We start from the raw sequence: 24,956 nt of genomic DNA, 5'->3' as shown, positions 1-24,956 counted from the left end.
TATCACTCCATTTTCCCGTGAATTCCTAATATGTGTGCACTCATGTGACTGCTTTTATACATGTTAGAGTCTGCCTTACTGAGTACAAACAAGGTAAACCACGAAGCCAACACTTGTGAAAACACTGCACAAAATAGCACAAGCACACACTGCCAAGAAACTAGGTACAGGGTTTTATACTCATCCTTTGTACACCTTATTTAACTGTTACCTGGTCTAGAATATCCCTCATTTTCTGCGATGTATTTTCTTACTGTCATGTATGTAAATGGCACTACAGGGTTTTGGTTTGCTTTTCTAAGATGAAATCAAGCTTAGTATGCCACACAACACAATTGCACAGGTATTTCAGGTGCATGTGTTAAAAAGCAACCAAACAGTTGAGAGAGAACACAGGTATCAGAAACAGTGTATATCCAAGGTATTGCTCAAGTATCATTCTTTTTTTTTAACCAATTGGCTGACTTTGCTTATGAGTCTATGGTTATTAATCCAAATTCTCAAAGATTAAAATTAACCTCTCCATTTTGATAGGCAGTGGCTCATCTCCTGTTGCTTTGCAGCAAGTGTGCCATTACAGGTAAGTTTGCAGAATAGCCTCCAAAGTACATGGAATCAGAGACTTGAACCTTTCTGAGACATACTTTTGCTCTGCATGCAACAATCTCCCCTGCAAAAATTAGTTTTCTATTCCAATTTTGGTAGTGATTATGTTTGTGAAATAGCCTTAACTTTAAAAGGTAAAGTTTGATTACGTTCAAGTATTTTCTGGATGGATTAAAGGAATCTGAAAATAGATTGTAGAGATTTTCTTCCTGTTTTTTTGTAGGGGAAAACCCACTGGTTTTGCAGCTAAGCTGCAATAAATTCCAACCATCCTGAGGTTTGCACATCAATTGTAGCCTATAAAAAAATCTTAACAGTGGAGGTATGTAGCCCTCAATGAGGCTGATAAAATACTAATGGGAGAGCCATAATGTAATTACAGGAACAGCTGATTAAATCAAGATAGCACTTAACAAGATAATTCCAAATCATGATTATTTTAGATTATATCATCATTTCAGTGACACCACTGAGAGGTGATTAGAGATGGAACTTTAACTTTCAACTTTTTAACAATTTCATTTATATTTATTTAATCACTAATATGGAAAAAAACCTTCTATTTTCTCTGAGTTCATTGAGACATGAATATATTTTCAGTTCCAGTTTGCTTGAAGAAAAGGTATCTCTCAAAAGACTAGAAGGGTGCCTACTTCTGGATATTGATAACTGGATAATGGACCCATAAATACATGCTGAGCTGAATCTTGTGAAGGTAATTAGAAAATTATCCCACTGAAGTCACTGGAAGTGTTCCTTCTGATCCTTGCAGAAACTGAAATGACCCTCTAGTGACTCTAAAGTTTTCAGTCTTCCCAACATTTTACGATATATTTAAAATTATTTGAGCTTTGGTCTTTGTTATTTATTTAAACAAGGAAAAGATCTTTGTTATTTATTTAAACAAGGAAAAGATCTTTCAGTGATGATATTAATCACTAACTATAGAGTACAGCAGTGCTCTCAGATACCAAACATGGTAAAAGGTACTTTTTACCAAAAAAGTTAAATTGCCATAGTTTAGGGGGAATTTATCCTACCTCTGAATACTGAAGTATTCTGAATGGCAGTCAGCATTTCCTGTAGTTTTTAGCCTTTATGTTTAGCATCACTGAGGTTTCTTGTGGTCATAGTTAGCTCTAGGTGTTGCTGAGACCAAAGCCAAGACTACTTGCATCAGTACAGTATGAATGAGACAGGAGTGCCAGCTGCAGCAAGGCTGCACTGCCATGGTCCTCAGCACAGACCTGCACACGTCTCCTTACTTGTCAGTGCAGTGTCGATCCAGATCCGCAGGCTGGGATGGAGCACATCACTTAATGCTTGTGCTGATGTGTGAGTGGCTGTGTCAGCTGGCATCCCACACTGCTTTGGGTTCCTCTCCACTGCAAAATGCTCACCCTGCTGAATTTTGGTGCTGTCAGTGGGTACCACTCTCTCCTAAAAGCTGGCCTTCTTTTTCCGAGGTCAATTTGTGATCTAAAAGAACCTCTTAAAAATCGTGGCTGTAACGCATAAAACACCTTTGTATTCAATGACAAGCATTTTTACATCTCCACATCTCCATGAAAGAGGGGATGGAGTAAAGCTGCTGTCCTACTACAGAAGTGTTGCTTCTCTTCTGTGTAATGTTTCGTTCTGACAGATTAACAGTCACTCATAGCAAGTAGGTGCCTTGAATGGAGAAGGAAAAACAGTTCAGGACAAAGGCAAGTAACACTTCTGGAAAAATGTGGTGCACTCACCTAGTATTTGGCAACGAAGACGAGCAACATAAGGATACTGCTGAACACAAAAGATGACTACATCAGGGAACCTGCGGCTCCCACTGTTCTTCACCCCTGCTTTTGGTTGCCAGGGAGTATGGTGTTGGAGTAATGTTGACAGCAGCAACAGTGATTTGGAACTTGCTATCTGCTATTCAGAAGATGCCAAACACCACGTGATCAAGGTCACGTAGGTTTTGCTTGTATGAGCTTTCCTGTTGGGGATTGTGATGACATATAGTCCTTTCCTTGCCTTTTTACATTTGGTAACTATCTCACAACTATTGAGTTCAAGTTAGGAAATGGTACTGATTGAAAAGTCACTGCTCCTAAGGACATGTCTTCCTAAAGTGCATTGCAATAATACATTTTATTTGTACAATAATATTTGCATTTTTAAACAATCTGTATTTGTTATGCATATATTATTGTGTATTTAGTTATTAAATGATATATATAATTATTATGTGCAAAATTGTAATTACATATATATTTCAGAATAATCAGACTTGATAAGAAACATATTTTCAGTCTTTTCTAAAATACCTGTACTTTTTAGTCAGTAAAGGACAATGTTATTCCTTGGAAGTATTAATACTCTCCTATCTAACAGGAAGGAAAGTATCGATAAGCAAAGACACACCAGATACCTAAGGGAGATGACATAATTAGTATTCATTATTAATGAAGCTATTGCCTCATTCACATGAAATACAGAGCACTTAATACTCGATTTACCTCATCTTTCCATCAATAAATACATTCCTTTTAGAATGTGATGTTATATGTCCTCACTTGGGAAATCTGTTCACATGGAATGCACTAATTAGAAGTTTCATTTCAGTTTGACTTTGCCTTGCCTTTGGCTTTAGCTCACTTGGTTTTGTAATCCCACTGCACACCACCTTATAATATTTAACACATTAATCTATGTATCTGACAATAATCACAGCATTGAAACTACTGTCCTGAGGATAATAGGAGCAACAAGCAAACTCAGCCATGTAGGGTTTTCTTCTGCTTACCAGTTACTTAGAATGAGAAGCAGCATAGGAACTGGAGTAAGAGTGGCTGGCAGTCACCGCAAGAACGTGTTCAAGAAGCATTTGAATGATACTCTCAGTCACATGGTGTGACTCTTGGGGTTGGTGCTGTGCAGGGCTAAGGGTTGGACCTGATGGTCCTTGTGGGTCCTTTCCAACTCAGCATATTCTGTGATTCTGTGTTAGCAGAGTAGCTCTTACACATGGCTCATGGTCCCTCTTTCAGTTCCTCTTTTACCATGTTCTTTGTGGCACGACTAAAATTTTCATACTGCTGGGAAGAACTGAAGACTGGTTTTGCAAGATGTTTACATGGCAAGTGATTCCTATTATGGGTTGTTTTACAAGCTTAAGAACTAGGTATCCACCCCAGAAATGCCTTAAACAGGATGGACAACGTCTCTCAGGGGAGTTTTGAAGGGAGCTGCACTGACATTGCAGGACCAGGCAGTGATGACAGTCCCAAGTTTCAGAGAAAGAAGGCAGCAGTGTCCAGGAGGAAGGGAAGGAGGTGAGGAGGCACCTGAAAGGGAGGTTAAGGAAGCAGTGGCAGCAGTCACAGACCGTGTCTGATAATGTCTGCCAATGGTCTGAAGCAAGATTGGACTATAAGGATATGAAGAACAGCTTTGTCCTCTTAAGTGCTGCAAGATCCTGAAAGGTAACAAATAACCACATATCCTACTGTCTCTAGGAAGAATTTCAGGTGATCCTGAATGATCAGACTAAGTGTAACTTAATAGTGTAACAGTTTAAATTAAAGAAGTCAAACATATTAGAAGAAAATTGGATATAAAATATGCTGCTTTCTGCCTTACTGCCTTTTCTTTTGGGGGAAATTTCACACAAACATTTATGGATTGCACTGTCTTAAATGTCACCTTGGCAGCAATGCTTCAATGAACAGGTGACAAATGCTAGATTGCTGTATGTAGCATCCTGAAACTCATCTGCAAGTGAGGTAATGAATAAATGAAGGGATGAATTAGGGTGAAATCAAAAGATCACTAAAAAAAGATTAAAAAAATGAAGGAATTTTAAAAAATCCTAAACCAACAGGTAAAGACCTCAGCTGAGACCTGGAAATAACTTGTGGCTGTATAACCAGGAACAGCTTTGTGGTTTGCCTTCACCATATGAAGACTGTTGTCAATAGCATCTAACCCAAAAATAAGCCCTGGGCATGGCTGATAGCCTGTTTCTGTAAATAGGAAGAAGAGAGGAAGACTCCTTAGGAAGCCTCTTTCAGCAGGACTTTCCAGATACAAAAGAAGTGAGGAGATAGGCCCTCAGAGAGGTCTGTAAATCAACCAGTGATGTATGTAACCACAGAGAACCATTATCCACAGCTCCCCCTTCCCAAGTACTGGCAAATGAGAAGTGATTCAGGCACTAAGAGGGGCTACTTCACGACAGTCTAAAATATCAGACCTGGGCTCCTAATTCCAAGGAGTGTGGGTCTCTTAAATCCAGTCCCGTTTTAGACAAGGCTGTGCCTTTCCCTGCAAAAGTACCATGCAGCAGGATTAAAAGAATTATGATGAAGCATTTTTTTAATCCAAAAATGTAATTAAACAATACCTAATTAAATTGTTGGGTTTTTTGCTTTCCACCTTCCTTTTGAGTCATCAGCATGTCTGCATGGGCCATCCAGGAGAACACTACTATGGGACATGATCCAGTCCCACACTAACTTGATGAAATCTGGTTTCAGCCAAGGCAGTGGAGTCTGGCCACTGAATATCTAATGGCATTTCACTGCTGCTCACAAACGAGGGCCTGATCACACTACTAAACCAGTGGCTTCTAAAGTTTGGTTCAACTGGGTTTTAAGACAGCAACAGTAACATATACATTCACCTTCCATGAACACAGCTTAATAAAATACAAGTATATTCAACAGTAGTAATTGGTTTGATAGATCATAGACTCGGAGAGGCAAGTGTTAAAAGATGGAGATAACGGCTCAGTGTCTGGCCAGGAAGACAGGCTGACAGGGAGTGACTCATCTGCCCACTGATGAAAGGGAAATTCATCTGTAGGTTAGCCCAGCAAACTGTCACTGCCATAATGGTTTAAATTATCCCATCACTGGGCTATTGTAGCACTCAAAAAACATTGAAACTTGGGATTATTTGTGGGGGAAGATGGTTTAAAAAGGGAAAGGAAAGAAGTTAGCCATGTTTCCTGCCAAGACACTGATAAATGGCAGTGGTGAGGGAGAGAGTAAATCAGCAGCAGGTATCATTTTCTTATTACTCGGTGCTTTGCATTTACCTTGGATGCTCTGAATTTGTGCTATGAATCAGAAACAGTACCACAACAGTAGTATTTCAACTGGTCTGATAAAGTAAAGAATTATCTCAGCAGTATCTGCCTTTCCAAATTTATTCTTTGGTTATTTACCTCATACATTTTGGTGGCTAGAACCTCTTTGCAGACAGTTTGAAAAAACATCGGTGCTTTTCTTCTGATAATATAGGAAAGATGGGCCTTTCTGAAAGCTCAGTAGAATGTCTCTGATGTCCCTGTGCCTCCTTTTCTTTGCTTCTAACTGGGAAACAACGCCCAAGTGGTCTTCTAGGCAGAGTGACCTCAGTGTGATTGGAGTTTTCAGTATCCTTCCTTGACTCCTTTGGGCTTTTGTTCCACTTCTCATGTTACACAAAAGGGAGAAGCGATCCCTCACATCTCAAAAACCTCTGCTCAATAAAGAAGCATTGTTCCACTTCATAAGGTGGACTACTTCTAGTCTGGGGAGTCTGAAGAGCAAACTTATTTTTTACTGATATACTATCTAACATATTGTCCCTCAAAAATTATTAACCATTCAGACACTACAAAAAATGATGGAATTCACTCTGCCTAAATTCTACAGTCTAGGTTTAGATTTAGGTCACTAAAACATATCTAAGTGGTAGATAGCAACCCAGCCATGCTCTTTCCAGGAAGTCTGGAAAGTCTCCAGGGATTATCAAACTTGTCCTAATGTGCTCAGACACACTGTTTTGAGGGCTGCAAGCTTGACTTGCAACCTAGTAAAGACAGGTGCTAAAATGTGGGAGGTCTTAGGCTCTCAGATGTCCTCAGCAAGAAGCACTTTGAACCTCTATAATTTTCTCGTTTCCTCTACTCCCAGATATCCCAAGTGAGACTACTCACTACCATTTCTTCTTGAAGGGGCCAATTCACAACCAAGAATACGAGAGAGATGAAGACACAAGGGTGAAATTATGATTACACTGCACCTTACACAAATCTCACTGATTTAAGCTTTAGCTGTTGAGTACTAAGGACATCTGCAAGCCAGACAAAAAAGTCAATCAGCCTCCCACAAAAGAATATTTAGGAAAAGGTCCTGCAGTTCTTGAGATCAGCTTGTCACATAACCTTAAACAACAAATTACATTAGATGAGGCCATAGCTACTGTTCTATAGGGATGTGATAAATAAAACAGTACTTCCAGCATAGGTGGATGAAATTTCTCTTGACTAATTTATCATTTTACATGGTAAAAGAATTCATGATGCTTGAATGGGATCCAGTAGCTATGTTCTGGCTTTGCACTGGCCAGCTAGTAACATCCATCAAACCAAACAGCTAGCAAAGAGGATTTCTGATTGTAAATGAGACCACCATGCAAGTGGTTGATGCAAAAAATACAAGTAGGAAGACCACCATAAACGTTAATAGCTCCAGTATTCTTGACTCTTCTCAAGTTTCAGTGTAGACACAGCATCTTGTAGGAAACTTCTGATTTTCTCTGGCAGTAGGTCATGGGGGCATGTCTCCCTTGACCTGGCATAGGTGTTGGTGAGAAGGAACGTGATGGGTGGCTCTGTGCTTTGGGAGGGAGGTGGATAAATTCCACTTGTTTTAGTTGATGTCATGTTCCAGTGGAGGAATTACCCCACAAGCAGTCTGGACAGTAATGTTTCTGTCTTTTTCCCAAAACCCTTAACAGTAAGCCAACTACTATCCCTACTATTCTTGTATCACTCCGGAGTACTTGGGCCTCACACTCCCTCAATTCTCTGAAATTTTGCAGTATTTTAACTCACCTGGTTTCAAGGGAGCTACTTCTAAGCAAATCAACAGAGAATCTGTTGTTGTGCTAGGAAGTCTCTCAAAGGATTTACTGTGCTGTAAGCAACCACTCTATTTTCTGTTTACCTTGCAGGTAATAACAAACATATTCCGTGGAGAGTCAAAATAGAGAAGAAACATACCAGTCAAGTCACTAAAAGAAAATTAAGGCTTACTTTTCCCTGTAAACATGTAATGCATTAATAGATTAATTTCCCATTAGACAAATGAGGTAGCATGCTACGGAAGATGAACTGCATATCAGATGCAGTAAAACTCTAATCACAATTAAAATAGCTGAGTAAACATTATCTGAATCAGAACCAAGCTGCACTAGGGAAGCTCTTCACCATGGTGCTATGTTTGAAGTATAGTTTCTATGCCAGGGCTTACTGACTGCATTAAAGTTACCCTGGTTACTGAAGACTCCCATTCAATCACCTGAAATTTGTTGTCTCTGCAGTGGAGAACTGTGTGTTTATTACAGAGTTGGGTTTTGATAAAATGACCCAGAACACAAACACAGATATCTGAACCAGTGTATTTAAAATTGAAATTAAAAAACAGAAACAAAAATCTCTCTATCCATGTCTTCAACATTAGACATGTGACAAGGAGCACAGTAATCAAAGATGCAGCAAAATTGTCATGATCATGATAACATGGAAATACTTACCATAGCATGATGATAAATGACAATATTGGTAACTATGTTGAGACAAATAGTTGAACAAAATATAATTACATAGCTTTAGCATCATCATTTTTCTAAAGCAGTATAGTCATTTGGAAGGACAATTTGAATCATGTGTAATTCTAACTGTTACATGAAATAAAGGATAAAGTCAATCAAGCCTGCTCTTCTGCAAGATCATTCACTCTGGACACATGAACATAACCATACAAATCTTCAGGTTTCATCAGGTCAATCAGAACAGTCAACTAGGATAAATAGTCTTGGGAAGAGTTTAGAAAACTAAAAGCCACATCAGGCCTGCAGTACACATGGTCCTTAGCTTATGTAAAGTATGTGGCCCTTAAAGAAAGTATGTTCATTGGTGTCAACTCAGGTCCAGGATGAATCTATGAAATAGTTTGAAAACCATGGATACAATTGATAGAAGGGTGAAGATTCAGAAGAACTGCATGTTAAGTAATCGGGAAGATATACATGTTATGAGCTTGGATTTTTCCTAACCTCTTCATCCCAATCAAAATCTAATGTAGAATCATCTAGCTCTGCTATTGAGAAGAGAGATTTCTGTGTTATCACACTGGCCTTACCAGCATTTCCCAACACAAAACTCTTCCTTCTGCTAGGATTGCTCATGTGCACCTTCAGTGATGTACTATGGCTTTCCTTGTTAGTGCCAGTCCTAATGGCAGGTGAGGTTTCTGATTTTGACTCAGGACGTGACACAAAGGAGAAAGTTGACAGTTTGGCTAATGTGCTGGAGCGCACCTTCCCTGTGCTTGGGCCACCAAGTTTCTCCTCTCCTTCCCTTTTCTTCTCAGGGGGTGGATGTGACGCAGCATCAAAACTGACATCAGAGCATATTGTTGCCCTTCCTCTGATTTCTTTCCCTAAGGCCTGACTCTCCTGCTCTTCTTTCCCTTTATTATCAATTGATCGCTTTTCCAAACTACATTTTCCTAAGCGAGTCAACGTCATCTTGCCTTCCTCAGGGGGGCAGCATGCTTCTGGCACCTGCTCTCCCTGGAGCTGCTCCCCTGGCTTAAAAATAGTTTCATTGTGAAAAAGAGAAACTTCTTCATTTTTCTTCTCTGAAGAATGATCAAGTTTTGTCCTTGGTCTGAAAGAAAATTTAGCCAGTTTAGCAGTTGGGGGACTTTCACTGTCGAAGATTTCTGGCTCATGGGAACTTACATTTGTTTCCTTCACTACTTGACGTTTACTTCGTTTTCTCAGGGAAATTGTTGCACTTTTTGCTGCTACAGATATACTGTTCTCTTCTTCCCCTAGCACAGAATCTGCATCACTTGAAAGATTTGACAGGCCAGAGGCAGGTAATACTGAATGAAGAGCCTTTGCCTCAGGGTCCTGTGTACTTGTAAAGAATCCACGTGATTTCTCCGTGTGCAGCCTCTGCCACCTTTTAGAAGCATGTTGTGTAATAACTGAATCCTGCACACTAGCACTTGGTGATGCTGGGTCTGGAATACGAGCTTCTGAAGAAGAACAGTTGTGTTCTTCAGTCCTTTTCCTGCTTAACTTGGAAACTTTGTCCTGTTTCAAAGGAGCATGCAGATCCACAGCTGTTAGTGACTCTCGTATTCCATTTCCCTTCATAGGTACTGAAGCGGATCTTTCTTCAGAACAGGATATTTTACACGGGGTTTTTGAAGCCAAGTTATTTGGAGATATCTTGGGCACTGGAGACTTCTTCTGAGAAGTTTCTTCAGCATCAACTCTGCGCTCTTCCAGGCTGTCAAACCATGCCAGGCTGTTGGTATTTTTGTTATTACCATGTGCTTGGTTGCACAAGGTTTCTGGATGAATATCCCTGTCACAGCTGCCTTCAGGCAAAGGCTGTGACTCAGAGTTATCCTCTTGTTGCTTTGAAGGTTCTGACTGAGACCTTTGCTTTGACTGTCCAAACACATCCCCGTTCAAGCATCTTGTGGTAGCACTGAAATTTGTCTCTTCAGGCTGCAGCTGGGATGAATTTTCCATTTGCAATCTATAAAGTGAAAAAAAAAAAGGCCATAGTAAATTATTTTTCTTTCTTTTTCTTTCTTCATTGCATTATTGATACTTAATAGGTATGACTGTTGGAAAGCTACAAATAACGTAGCCCACAAAGGTATAGTGCTAAGTTTCACATACAGTTACAAAAGCTGGTGTTGCAGTCTGTGATCTTTCAGCACCTTTGACAGTAATTGGTAGAATTTACTGTCCCTAATTGATAGATGGACAGAGGAAGTAACCACCTAAACTGCATTTCCTTGGTAAACCAAACAGAAAAAAAATAAAAACTAAACAAACAGTTTTGCACTACTTACAACCATTTGCACTACTTACAACTACTTACAAAGTCCCTCGGGATTTTACATATTCTGTAAATCTATCTGCTAGAACAGGAACCTAATTAAATTTTATCCTGAACCAGACAAAGCCTCAAACAAGTTATTGGAATGGAAAATCTAGGTATTACTTGGAACAGTGGTTGTTGTTGGATTTCTCTCATAATCGCTATGTACACAACATGTCAAAAACTCCATATGATAGAGTGAAAGCATCTCAGATCACTTATAACACTTAATTATGACTGTCTGTGGCTATCAGTATTCTCATGGCCCACCAAAACAACAGAGGTGCTAGAATGAGGGTTCCCTCCAATCTCATTATAGCTGATATTCTGTTTATTGTACTTAAACATATAGTTTCAAAGGGAGACAGTATTCTGTTTTTTTGCTAAATAGTGATACAAACTGTGAGTGAAAAGCAGCCAGAGTCCATCCCAAAAGTAAATACATTTGTCTAAGAGAAATGATACTTATGCATTATAAACAGTTTCTCTGCTATATGAGAGACAAAACATTACATTGACAAGTATGTTTTAGAGTAATTATCATAACTGTTTACTAACATGTTTATTCTTAAATTTTTTATGGGATATAGACTATGACTTGTCGTGAAGGGATGAGAGATATATGCTTGTTTTATTGAAATAGGGGGAATGCATGGAACAAGTCTTTCAGTACAGAATAGGTTATTTTAAAGAGGACATTAATTTAGTATTCCCTAAGCTGCTTAAGGGACAGAAGAAGAAATCAGCTTAATTTGCAGCATAGGGGGTTCAATGAGATATTGGGAAAACCTTTATGAGCATTAGGTGGAGCAATCATGGAATAGACTATACAGTGGCAATGGAAAATCCTCATCATTAGAAGGGCTTCAGAACAGATAACATGAGCCCCTGCCAGGAAGGTCAAATGCAGACCTGATCCTGTCTTTGTATTTGATCTCCCATCCCATCCTACATTTCTATGATCCCTTGTGAACACCTCTGTTTTAAAACTAGTTTTTGTCTGTCTCTGGAATATATCCTATTTTCATCTGCTTTTGTTGACTCTGTGGTTATTTAACATATCATTACTATGACTTACAAAATAAGTCTCAAAAGTAGTTAAAAGAAAAGTGAATTCTCCCAGCTGTTTCCATCAAATTCAACAACATTAATCTTTTATCTTCCTTTAACAACAAGAAAGTACAAGTTTCTTTAGAGCCTAATCTCATTCCAGGAAACAAGTGTTATTTTTTTGTATTTTATTTCCTTTCAATCCTTGTGTTTTTCTCTCAGCCTCAGTACATTAATAGCTTTCTATTAAAAATGACAAATAGACTTTCCAAAGATTACTGCAGTGAGCTGAAAGCTAGAGATGAGACAGTGAAAATTCCAGCATGTCAAAAAAGAAAAATCACCCGAAAGAACAGAATTTTGATCCAGGCTTACATTTTCCCTTAGCAGAAAGGGAAGGATCCTGACAAGCCCAACACAAAAGAAGGCTTAAAAAATCATGAAGCAGATCTGCTGCAAGCAACAAAAGGTTATATAAAATTATTTGATCAGCTACAGAATCTGGCATTTGGCTCTAAGAAGCTCTGCTAAAATTTATCCGAGCATAGTATTGGGATATGAGTTGAGAACTGATTAAAATGCTCTTAAAATATTTGTAAATTCCATAACCCAGAGAGAGAAATGATCTTGATCTCAAAGTGCTACTTCAAAACAATCTCTCTGATTATCCATGTCCTCTAAAGAACAAGTCCCTTCCCAATGCCAGACCCTATTTTTAGACTCTCTCCAAATATTATCATGAAACAACTTCTTTTTCGCTTCTGAATTAGTTTGTTGCTTTGTATAGACCTGTCAAGTCTTTGTAGCTCTTTGTGCAGAAGATCTTGCAGCTCCAGCCGCTCCAATATGAGTTCACACTGTGTTCGGTACTGCGCCATTGGATTTTCGGGAAATGAGGTGTGTAAGGCATTGATGCCTCCAAGAAGTGCACCCCCCTATGTCAACAAAGAGATTGGAGAAAAAAAATAGTAGGAAACTACTTTTATTACTCAGCACCAAATTAACACAGTGCAGATCATTTTATCCAAAATTCTCCCCTACAAATTTTAAAGCTTAAGGTAAAAATATTTATTAATTGTATCCACATAAATAATCCCATTAGGTCTGCTCACATGGGCAAAGTTGCTCGTACACATAAAGCAATTACATGATCAAGCCTGCAGTTTACTTGTCCTGGTTTATTTTTATTGATACAAAGAATGGGAAGTCCACCTAAGGCTTGAGAACATCATGACTGAAAATGAAAATGACAGTTATAAAAGTTTTCCAAATACCTAGTAAAAATTCTGCCCATGTGAGGAACTTTTATAACAGAAGTAGTTCTGACTACTAGAAGTTTTCATTAGCTTTGCCTCATTTCTTAAAGGGAAAGACTTGGGTATTAAGGTTTATCAACACAGGGTGACTTGTCTGGCAGAAATATTTCTGAGTAGTTCTTTAAGAGTAACCATTTGGGAGTAATCCCAGTGACTTGTAAGTGATTTTAACCTGGGACAATTTTGCTGTGCCTTGTAAAAATTAAATAATTTTTATTTGGAACAGAGCATCTTGCACAGTGATTTGTTCCACAACAAATAATCTAGAATAGCTCTGTAGTTAACTGCTCTTTGGGAAAAAACACCTCACACCACAAACCCTCTATTTTGCCACAAATTAGTTAGTGTTTACCACTCCTGTCTAATCTATAAAATTCAGTACAAGTAATGAACAAGATATGTATCAAGTACCATGAGAGCAATAGCACAAGTCGGTGGAGTCTCCAGATACAGAAATTGCTACATACGGCATCACATGTACCATACATTTTCAACCGTGGCAATTTATGGTTCTCCCATTTTGAAAAGTTTAAATTTTACATTAAAAAAATTACATCGAAAAACATAATTCTGTTGGCTAATTAAAGCCCTCTAACACTGCACACCGCTAAAAATAAGGCCATTCATGCAACCTCTAATGCATCTCACTGAAGTTACCACTTGGGGTTGTTTTTTTGCATATCAATTCAGGCACATGATAGATCTGTTCCACACAGAAGCACAAGTCTGTAGTCTCTGCAGTATTTGCTTCGGGAACTGGAAAGTTCATAGGTGATGAGGTGGGGACTCAGTGTCTTGGTTAGAACAGTTAAAAGCAGCCAAGGAGAACCAGATTCCACGTCTGACACTAAGTTCTAGTTCTTGTGACTCAGAATGAGCCAGTTAAGAAAAGGTTTTGAAAGACAATAAATCTGTAAGTGGGATCCTGATGTGGTGTGTGCACAGAAGGAAATTGCAGAAAACAGAAAATATACTCAAACACTCAAAGTGTTACTACTCTGAAACCCCAAACATCTCTCACGGGGTATGTTCCAGCAGACAATTTCTTCTCATTGTGCATAATTCAGCCTCACATCATAGAACAGGACTAGTACCATCCCATCACTTCACAAGGACTGTGTGAGGATATGTGAATTGGTATTTCTGAAATATTCAAGTACACTGGAAATGAATTCCACAGAAAAATATGTGAAGAAATTGAGAATACTGACATTAGAACAGCGGGCAATAAAGAAAATATTAAGCAAAACACTAACAAAAGATAGTTCCTTTTGGCCTGATTACTGTCAGCCTGTGACCTAAAGATCCAGTGGAAAAAAAGTAGATATATAGCCATGGGGTACAATAATGTCTTGTCCTCACTGAGTTTTCAGTGCTGTACTCGGCCATCACAATGAGCTTCTTTTAAATAGTCTGTGTGTTTGTGTGTGAAATTCTAAGTGAATTTAAAATATCTGTGAGGTTTCATTCCTGTGCTGGTGCTCATGTCTCTGAGATATCTGCCCCTCTGAGATTCTGAGATATCATTTTGAGTAGAGGAAGGTAACCATATGACAAAATCACATGCTGAGGGAGGAGGATGTAGAACAGAGAAAGAAAAAAAAGAAAGTGTTACAGAGAAAGTTAGCAGAAAGGAAGGGCGTAAAATGCCAGGAATGGGATAATCCAATATAAAAAGGAATAAAAGAAGAGTGATTGTAAAAGGAATAAAACAAGGATGGAAACATGACCAAGAGAAGGAGGGAGACAGTATTAACAAGAGGAAATGAGACAAAGAAAAGATCAAGTGGGGGAATTGAAATATGTTGACAAAGTAGGAAGAGAAATATAAGGGTGAATTCGAGGACAAAATGAACAAAAAACCACAATGAACTAGGTTGGTGAAGAAAATTTTATAGTCTTCCTTCCCAAGAGGGCTCACAAGAAATATCTGAACACTCGCAGGAGAACTGTAAACTTTAAATTTATACTGGCAAGAATATGACTTATTGTAGAAGTTCCAAAGACAGTGTTGAAGATGGAGTTTGCTGAGGTAAAAGGTGGCAGCCAGTCCTTCAAGAAGGATACTCGTATTTCCCCATTTACAACCTCATTCTACAGACTGACAATTAGGTTGGAAACAGAGGATGTATCTATACAAAATGTTGTGGTTTTTCTTTTTCTAGAGAAGAAATCCATTTCTGAAAATAAACTTTTGCATGCTACTTTCTATCTTTTTTTACTAAAACAAAGAAATCTCTTCCATCAAAAAAGAAACAGTTTCAGTGAATCATTTATACTTTCCAGGAGGAAAGTAAAATTTGAACTTAAATAGCAGAGCACAAATTTGCAGATTCCTAGCAAAAATGAACACATTTGTCTACTTGCTCATAAGAAGTGAAGAGTGGAACAAATACAGTGAGCACACCAACTACTCCCAGGTAGTCTTCTGCAGTCATAATTCAGGTAAATTTCTCACTGACTCTTACTAGACAGATGCTTGTTATGCAAACTGCAGCCCTTGAGGGCAGGGCTGCATAAAAATGAAAGAATGAGCCATAGTTAAAACAATTCTTTTGCTTTTACTCATGCTGATGAGGTAGAGAGACACAGAGATGACATACTATTATATGCATACATTTCACTTTTTGATCTCTTACCAAAAACAAACAAAGAAAATTAGTATTTCAGAGTTCTTATATCCAAAACTATATTGCTTCAAAATCACTGTCCCATCAAATTCCCATCTAGTTAATTACAGGTTTAATTGCAGTTAATGAACACTTATGTGATATCTTCCACTATTTCAGCAGCTTCACATTTTAACTTAGATGCAGTGCTGTCATTGAAAAGCTGAGCTCTTCAAAACAGTGCAATAATCTTTTCCTACTTAATAAGGTCAGGCCCCGTAGTATTTTTGAGATAAATTCCATTTGCTACACTGTGCAGTAGATTATCTGTGGCACAAATTGCAAGTCTCTCAACCCTCACTGAAAGAACAAGGGAGATCACAAGGGCCTACCTGCCACATATGACTTTGTGCATCTATCCTGAAGAGCTTTGTCTCCAAAAAGGAACATATCTACTCCTGCAAAGGTCTTTCAGGTCCATTGAGCTAATGGGTGCTATATAAAACTTTGAATATATTCATATCAACCTATACAGAAACATAGGAAATGCCATTTTGGATCAGACCAGTCAGCTGTGCAGTGGAGTACACCATCTCTGACAGAGCCAAACCCAAATATTTCAGACATGCTAAAAGCTCCTACGCATAAAACTTTGGATAATCTGCTTATGGTAATTTTTTTCCTACTCCAAAGCATGAAGGTTTATTTCTCTTAAAAATATTCTATCTGAAGTAATAGTGCCTATATTATTTTCCACATTTCTACTAAAAAAAAATCCCTTCTATCAGATTCACATTTCTTTTATTAATTCTAAATGTGCTGCCTTTTCAACATCCTAACAACATTACAGTAAACTAAAATCTAGCTTTCCACATTTATTTAATGCCTTTTTACATGGAAGCATTACATAAATCCACATGATAACTGGAATGCACAAATTTCTGTCCAACCATGTTCGGAATTTGAAGGTTTCTCAGAGTAAAATTAGCCTTCTACAAGTTCTGAGTTTTACTATTACCACCAACATAGTTCAAAATGATTTAATGGCAAAATAAAGTGTAGGTCTTGGCAATTGTTCAGACTTGCTTAAAAAAATTATTAGGTTCTCTCATACCTAGTTAATTAGTGACTACATAACATCATGGAGAAAAAACCCATCAGAGGCTATTAAACATGGAATTTATGGCTCAAAAGCTCTTTAAAATGTAGATTACCAAAACTCAATAGTATGCCAAAACTTCACTTAGACTGTGAAGTCTATAAAAAAAGGTATCAGGCCTTTATTGCTAATCCAGATTTTTCAGTATAATCTCTGTTTAAGGATTTTAACAATCCAGATGGACTAAAAAAGACTTGTCAAGATCCCTGATGACCTTCTTTCCATGAGTCTATAAAACCCTTTCCAAAGAGACGAAGGGATCTGGCACATGTGTACATGAAAAACTGAATCCCTTCAATGGGGTATTGCAGCAATGGCAATGTCTGCAAGAAACCTTACCTGCATAGAAGATTCCATCACTGACACCACAGTTACTGCATCTTCCAAAGTCACAGTATCCCTAAACATCAACCGGGCGTGAGCTATCAAAAATATCAAAAAATGTTACCAAAGTCAAAACCAATTTTTTGTACTAGAAGGAACAAGATATTTCTTCAAATTTCTTCAGCTCTTCAAACACTTGGACACGGGCATAACTTACACATAAATACGATAATTTTTGATTTTAGGGTCAATTTCAACGGAAATTGGAAGCCTTAGTTTTTCTAGTAAACAATGTGGTGTGACTTTCAAATTACAGTTACACTGACAGTTCAAATAAACATGCTCAAAATTCTGCAATTAAAAAATGTGAAGTTCAGATAACACAACAAAGAGTGTGATATGAAACATCTCTATATAGGTACATGTCATCACCATAAAGTGAAAAAATAAAATCTAGTTTTCATCACGGGTCAGAAAAAATATGATTTCCTCTACACTGGTCTGTATTACAAATTTAGCATCATTTAAAATGCTTTCCTCTACAGTAGCTTAATTTTTTCTTCCTTCCCTTTCTTAAGTTAGCAAAACAAAAATGAATTTTTGTAAATAGATATAATGCAAATAATTTACCACATGAAGCCTTTCTCCTGATTGGCCATGGAAACACGCTCAAGTCTTAGTCATCAGGAGAAAAGCAGATTAATTAATACTATCTACATAATAGTTTAAAAGAACAAAATATTACTAAAAGCTCCAATCACATGAACTAATAAGAATGGAAGAAACACTGAATGTGAAAATTACACGTGAATCCCAGAAGTTAGGAATGTCTTTCACTTAAATGGAGAATGTCTTTCCCCCAAAATGGAGAACAAGATATAAACATCTGACACAGGAAGCACTACATTGCCATTTATGATTGTTAAACAAAATACAGTACATAATTTTAAATTCATCTCGAAAATATTTGATATGTCATTTTATAAAATAAAATCATGTTAAGACAAAAACCTACTGCTTCCTTTGTTTTTGTTCTTATAAATGAAATATGATTTGAACTCAGAGTTGGAAATGCTGAAGTTGTATTGCAAAATACAGACTTGATTACTGATACTTACAGAAACAAAAAACATGTTATGTTTATGTTTATATTAATTTTGGGATAGAAATAAATATTTGACTCAAATGAAGCCAAGTAAATCCTGAGACTGCTTTTCATATAGGCACATAATTTCTGAGATTTTTCTCTCAAATACTATTTCTTTCAGTGGTTTAGCTGTTGATTACGTGTGTGAGAATGTCAAAACTAAAAGTGCTTTTGATAATCTAAACGTAACACCTTTTCCCACATTCAAAATCTTCAACTCACAGTCTCTTAGATTAGAAAGATAAAACAATGCAATAATCACCTCTATAGAAAAGCTACTATTCTGCTTACTGGCTATAATTATACCCCTATTCATTTCATAAAGGTTAATTGTTAGCCTAAAAATAAAAATGCCGGGGCCTTACCCTCTGCAAGGCGGATCAAACTCTCCAATAAGCGGATGGTGGTCCGGGCAGCATTCCTGCAGTCGCTCTGACGCTGCATTTGATAGTAGCGCACAAGGATCAGGTTACTCTCATCAGACAATTTCGGCTGTATGCTTTTTATAAGGCAGAAGTAGGTTTTCATCTTTTCCATGCTCCAGAGCTTTTCTGATTTGCTTGGGCAACCTGCATTAGAACTGCCTTATCAGTAATTCTTTAACAACAGACATCAAGTTTCTTCCTAAGAATTTCTGTTAAATAGACAGGTGACTATAAAAGACACATTACTGTACTTTTGGGGCACACTGGCTGGTCTGTACGCTAGTCCTCAAGAACTTGGTCAAATTCCAGTGCAGAATTTTACACCATCCAATCCCTCTCCTATCAAAATCCACAGTAAAGCCTCCAGTCATTTCAGCAGAACTGCTCAGTCAGCCTCACTGCCCACCAGATGGTATAGGCAGTACCAAGTGCTTTGGAATTCCTTAAAATGAAAAATCCTACATGAGTGTATGTACCTCCTCTGTCTGTTTTACCCACCTTCTAGGAACCAAAAGCTACCTGCCATATTCTGAACACTTTTTGTAGGGAAATACTTAAGAAAGAGAAGGAAGCTAGCTGAAGAAGTTTCCTCTAATCACTTCTTATGGAATGGGGATCAAATTCATGTTCCTAAAGTGGATGAGGAAGGCACTGGTTAAAATTAAATCATATTGCCTTCCCCAAGTCTAGAGCACAAAGTTCCACATTGGGAACACCATTGTTCATTCTTTGAGCCCTGCAGCACATGCAGCTCCAATCTGTTCTGCCTGAATTAGGTTTCCCATTAACACAAGTACAATTGCATGGAGTTTAGAGTCTGCAGATCACACAATGTAAAGGTGCAGGATGGAAACCATCCACTTACTGAGCATCCTGGGCTGAAATCTCTTGATGATCACAGAGTAAAAGCATAGTGTTCTCAGCTCACCCCTCCTAATTAATTTCTATCTTAGTCCTACTTGAAAAACAACCATACAGCAGAAAATCACCACAACAAAAATGTATTCACTGATTAGTATGAAAGACTCAAGAATAACAAACCAAAAGGCAGGGAAATAAAAGAAACCAAGAAAAAACAAAACCAGAACTGACCAACCAAATAACACCTTACAATTCAAAAAGACTACTCTTACCTTTATTTTGCAAGATGAAGGATGAAATGATGCGGTCCCATTCCTCATTCTTTGTATCCAGCAATACTAAGACCAGGTCAAATCTGCTCAACAGGGGACTGCCAAGAGCTATGTTGACAGAGACAGACTCACTAGGGTCATAATGGCCTTTTGGGTTTGTTGCTGCCAGGATAGTTGTCCTTGTATTAAGCTTGCACACCAAGCTAGAGAAAAGAATGGTGAACATTATGGTTGAATTAAATTGGTAGGGAAAATGATTTCAAAGTGTTTAAAAATTTTAATGTTTTTACACCATAAAGAGCATAAGAGCTAAACAATGTACACAATTATTGTATTAATTTTTATTATATGTACAGCTTCTCTCAGTAGGAGAGTAACAACTAGATAGACAATGATCAGGCTACGAAAAGTAACTGACTAATATTGCTGCAAGTAATCTCTATATACAGCTAGGTCCTTAAATAGTGAAAACCAACATTACTTTTCAGATAATAAAATAAAACGTAACATACACATATGTTTTATTCCTACGTGTAAACATTAATATGAACCCAAGCAAACAATGATGGCAGCCATTTTCCTCTTTTAACCATGATGCCCTAGCATGTGCCTGTAGATGTGAAGCAAGATTATTTTTTATTCTAGTAGTCCAAATGCACTCTTTTTGGTTAAGGCAGCAGCAGGAGCATTCTAACTTTGGTTTGTCTCTGAGCTATTTCTAGTCATCTCCTGAGTAACTGCAGCCTCATGTCCAGAGTTCTTCTGTAACTGAGAGGAAGGACCACAGAGCTTCCACTGGCTCACACTCAACAGGAAAAAACACTTATCTCTCATGCCCTAAAATAAGACCTAAATTAACAAGGTGTTTAATCTATCTGTGCTAAGTTACTACTCAAAAAACCCTCATTATATGTAGTCCTTAGAAGTGAGCAACTGAGGCTACATGTGCAAGTTAGTAAACAGTGTTTGGGGTCTCCGAAACACAACTGACCACAACAAGGAACCTAGCAAAAATATGTCACTGTCTTACTAAGGAGACAGGATCAGGTTGATACCAAATATTTGTGCCCAGCTGCATTATTAGCAAAGGCTAGTAATCACCCAGGTGAGACTGACATCACTTGACTGCTGTCTGCCAAAGAGAGTGGAAACACTCAGAATAAGGAAAGGACATGATCAGTTAGAGAAGTCAAGATGTGATAGGAGCAAGAGCTGAGCTGAACGCAATATGAAGGAATATGAAAAGGGTGATTCCTTTTGAGTAGCAGGAATTGCAGCAATACCAGCCAGAAAATTATTTGGGCCTGGACAAGAGCTGCATATGACTGAGAGAATGAGATATGAACTCAGAGATCCAAGTAGTGGGCAGGAGTGTGTGTGGAGGAATAGCAGATTTGAACATACAGTACTTAGAAAAAAGAGAGAGAGGAACTAAAAGTAAGCAGGAGTTTACATCACACCAACAAATAAAATTCAGCAGCCTGGAAGTCTCTTTATCTGTTTTTGTTGCCATGCAGTATTACTGGGCTTGACAGGGCAAGAGGACATAAGCTGTGCCAGGGAAGGTTCAGGTTGGACATCAGGAAAAATTTCTTCACTGAAAGGGTGATCAAGCATTGGAATGGGCCACCCAGGGAGGTGGTGGAGCCACCACCTCTGGAAGTTTTCAAGCAATGACTGGACATGGCACTTAGTGCTATGATCTAGTTGATACTGTGGTGATCAGTCAAAGGTTGGACTCGATGATCTTAGAGGTCTTTTCCAACCTAATTGATTCTATGATTCTGTGATGTTGGTGAAATGAAGTCCCGCTTTCTGAGTTGCAACAAAAAAAAGTTACTAAGTTCCTCATTTCACATATGATTAGTACAACCACTTGCAGCAAAGGACAAGGAAAAGAACACCAAGTCTTCTTAGGAAAGTACCTGGCCTAACGTGGTAGATTGAAAACTCAACATGAAGAGGGTATGCATTTATTCTGATCACTTGCAACCTCTGGTCCAGCGCACTGTCCTTGGAAATGCTGACTCATCTAGTTTAAAAATACTGCTGAGAACTAAACTCTTAAGTACAACAAAGAAAATAGATATATTTAATTAGCATGACAAACCTTGTAAGTATAAGACAAACATCCTATATTGTTTTATTGCATACGTTAGCATGCCACTTACCCTGCCTTTGCAACACTGATGGTTTGTTGCTCCATTGCCTCATGGATGCTGGTTCTGTCATGTTCTTTGATACTGTTGAACTCATCAATGCAACAAAGGCCTCCATCTGCAAGCACCAGTGCTCCAGCTTCCAAATTCCACTCCCCAAAGTCCTTCACAGCAGTCACTGTCAAGCCTGAAGAATCAATTACTTTAGTCAGTCTTTTCCTTAAAACGCAGGAATGCACTTGAGTGAAAGAAAGGGACCCAGCGTACTGGCTTGTGCCATGGACAGAAGGCAGAGCAGCAGGGTAGCTCCACCACATACCTCTACCACGAAACTCACTTTAGAGCTACTGGTAATCAATCCCACTAGTGTTGCGGCAGGTTAGCCTGGAGCTGTGGAGCAGATTCTGTTAAACTTGCCATGTTTGATTGTGACTTGTTTTAGGACTTTGTTAAATGAACGAAAGAGATTAGGATATGAAGACTAGGTCTGCTAGATCATACTGAAAATTAGGGCAAATGCAAAGATTGCAAAATTATGCAATGGACCCATTCAGATCCTCTTCCTCCTCAACTACTAAAACAGACAAAATTTTGGAGCTGCAAAGTTTGGAAAAAGAAATATATTTCAGTCTCACATAACACCTTGCCCCAGGAGGCAGAGTCAAATTCTTCCCTTAAACTAAGGTAGTTACATTTCTTTATGAGATTTTGGTTTCCTCTAAGCATTAAGTAAAAGTGAAAATCTAAAGATGCCCAAGGATGAAATGGCGGAAGAAAAATAAAAAAAAGTTACCCAGTAAATCTACACACGATACAACATCGTATGGATGGCAAGTCAAAAAGCCTGCACAACTGTGGAAACAGCCACACATTAGCAAGTACGTGCAGCTCCTTTCAATCCTTCTATTCCCTATTTCCCAGCTTCTTCTCTATCTTTAGCCCTCATTTTTCACTCCAGTGTTCTGCTCAAAATATCCCAGTAGTTGACAAGCTGCAACCAGCCTAAAATCTCCTGGAATTCTATGACAAAGCCGTACAAGAATCCCGCTCCCCGCCATTTGGTTCAGGGAAGAGAGGCTGCAGAAACCTTCTCGTTGCTGCACAGCCCATCACAGTACCCATTTGTTCTCAAGTGGCCAGCAAAAGGTTACTGGAAATATATATGTTTCCTGAAACTAATAAGTACTTCAGCTTGTTGTAAGGAATCTCCTTCACTGTGTCCAATCTTTCTCAGTTTTTGGGACTTTGCACCAAATAACTCGGGCAGTCAATCATACAGCAGAATTATAAAAACACAAAATAACCACATCAGGAAGTACTAGAGCCTGGCTGTACATTTATTTCCATGCAGAATCTTCACCTGTGGTAGGGGTACACAACTCACACCCCCCCAAGCCCTGGGCACTCTCCACTCTCTCCCCACAGCGGTGTGAGGGATGTCGCTGATGCTGCAGAGCTGTGTCACTGCGCTTCTCCCTGTGCTCTGTGCATGGCAGCCATGAGATGGCCTCCCTCACAGGGCTCCTGCTGCCACACAAGATGGCCTACTCTGCTGCACAACGTGGCAATCTCGCTGCACAGGGAAGGTGCATTGTCTCACAGTTTATTACGTCACCCAAGCCCTTCTTGACAAAAGAGGAAGGGGATGGTCTCCTGACAGCACAGCTGTGTAGCAGGAATGCTCCATTCCCTACACAGCCCCTCTGTGGGTGGCCTCTCCAGCAGCAGTGACACAGGCTCACAGCAGAACAGCCATGTGGACAGCCCGTCCCACCCGGGGCACCCAGCACCCCACCAGCAAACCCCCCTTTACTCAGGGGGCTCCCCAGCCAGCCCAGTGCTGCCACACTGCCTCCCGGCACGCCACGTCAGCCAAGAGGTTGATGCCATGGGTGCTGGTCAGGGCAATGCAGCTGCTCTGTGGGGTCAGACTCATGAGCCCGCTAGCCCTGCACAGCCCCAAGACGGGGGTGACACTGGCACTTGGGCTCCCATCAATACCCAGCCCCAACAAAACCAGCACAGAAAAAGGAAAAAACAAAAACAAAAACATAACAAAAAGAAAGAGCTGAAACCACCCCAACCCACAAGGGCCTCATGGCACATGGGGGAGCTCCACAGGCAAAAAGGTTTGGTCTGTAAGCGAATCACTACTTTCATTCTTATTAAGGGATGTTGAAAGCCTCATGCACCTTCCTGTTTGATTAGATTAGTTGTGTGTAGTTTGACAGTAAAATTGCTTGTTCTGAGAGGTGTTGAGAACAATTTCATCACAAGTGCTGGACTGAGAGTAGTTTTTCACTCTTCTCAAGCAGCTAACATTGCAGTTGCTGTTTATACAGTACTTCATATTGCACACTCTTAGCATATTAAAAATGCACCTAGAATTCTTTTAAACACTTGTGAATCTTCCTTTTTATAAGTAAAGTTAAATAAAACCTTAAAATTAACTCATTTCAAGCAGCTTTTTGTCTTGTTCAGATACAGTGCTTCTTTAACTTCTTGCCTAAAGTAGATTGATAAAAGATTATGTTTTGTTCATGTTCTACCCGTGGTTTTAATTTAGTTGTGATATTTTGCTCTGCTATTCTTCCAACCTCCATTTTCAGCTTAGGGCATTTTCCAAGGTGAGTACGGTCTTATATTGTTTACAACTTGCAGAGGATGAACATTTTGAAAGGAAATTAATTTCTTCTTCAGTTCATATAAACCTTTATGGTTCACAACTTTAAATATAAGATAACACACCAGCAAAAGGACGCATCTTCTGTATATGAACCTGAACCTTATAATTCCTTTAATAACAACAAACGTGGTAGGCACAGTAAATACACTTCCATGAGCTACGTGCCAGCAGTTGAAATAAATTCACATCTTAGGATTTAAAATTTTTTCTTTGTAAATAAAACTCTTGCAGGGTGACAGCTTCCGAACTGATCTTAGTTGTGACGATCTGACTAGTTGTGGAGATCCGACCAGTTATGTGGTAAGACCTTTCCTTGCCTGAACTTGAATTTTCTTAATGCATACAGAAAAAAAATTGCTATTGATAAGCCCTATGTCCTTTTCCTGGAAATAA

General features: G+C 38.8%; 1 protein-coding gene across 2 annotated transcripts in view; it reads right to left on the bottom strand.

The window, feature by feature from the left end:
* Nucleotides 1–7,923: 7,923 nt before the first annotated feature.
* The window catches only part of MCM9 (minichromosome maintenance 9 homologous recombination repair factor), a 48,622-nt gene continuing 31,589 nt past the window's right edge, over nucleotides 7,924–24,956 (bottom strand). Inside the window, exons 8-13 of one of the 2 annotated variants that reach the window (XM_018077905.2) lie at nucleotides 21,890–22,064; nucleotides 19,719–19,921; nucleotides 18,526–18,729; nucleotides 17,029–17,111; nucleotides 12,395–12,540; nucleotides 7,924–10,204 (exon numbers count right to left, since the gene is read on the bottom strand). In XM_018077905.2, coding sequence (XP_017933394.1) covers nucleotides 8,677–10,204; nucleotides 12,395–12,540; nucleotides 17,029–17,111; nucleotides 18,526–18,729; nucleotides 19,719–19,921; nucleotides 21,890–22,064 — 2,339 coding nt within the window. In that variant the 3' untranslated portion in view covers nucleotides 7,924–8,676. Of the gene's footprint in view, nucleotides 10,205–12,394; nucleotides 12,541–15,931; nucleotides 16,058–17,028; nucleotides 17,112–18,525; nucleotides 18,730–19,718; nucleotides 19,922–21,889; nucleotides 22,065–24,956 lie in introns of those variants that run through there. The other variant, XM_018077906.1, reaches the window with a different exon arrangement.

Source organism: Manacus vitellinus, unplaced genomic scaffold, assembly GCF_001715985.3.
Source record: "Manacus vitellinus isolate BGI_N305 unplaced genomic scaffold, ASM171598v3 scaffold_4_pilon, whole genome shotgun sequence".
NCBI classification, from domain to species: Eukaryota; Metazoa; Chordata; class Aves; order Passeriformes; family Pipridae; genus Manacus; species Manacus vitellinus.
This window is presented reverse-complemented; position numbering and strand designations above follow the sequence as displayed.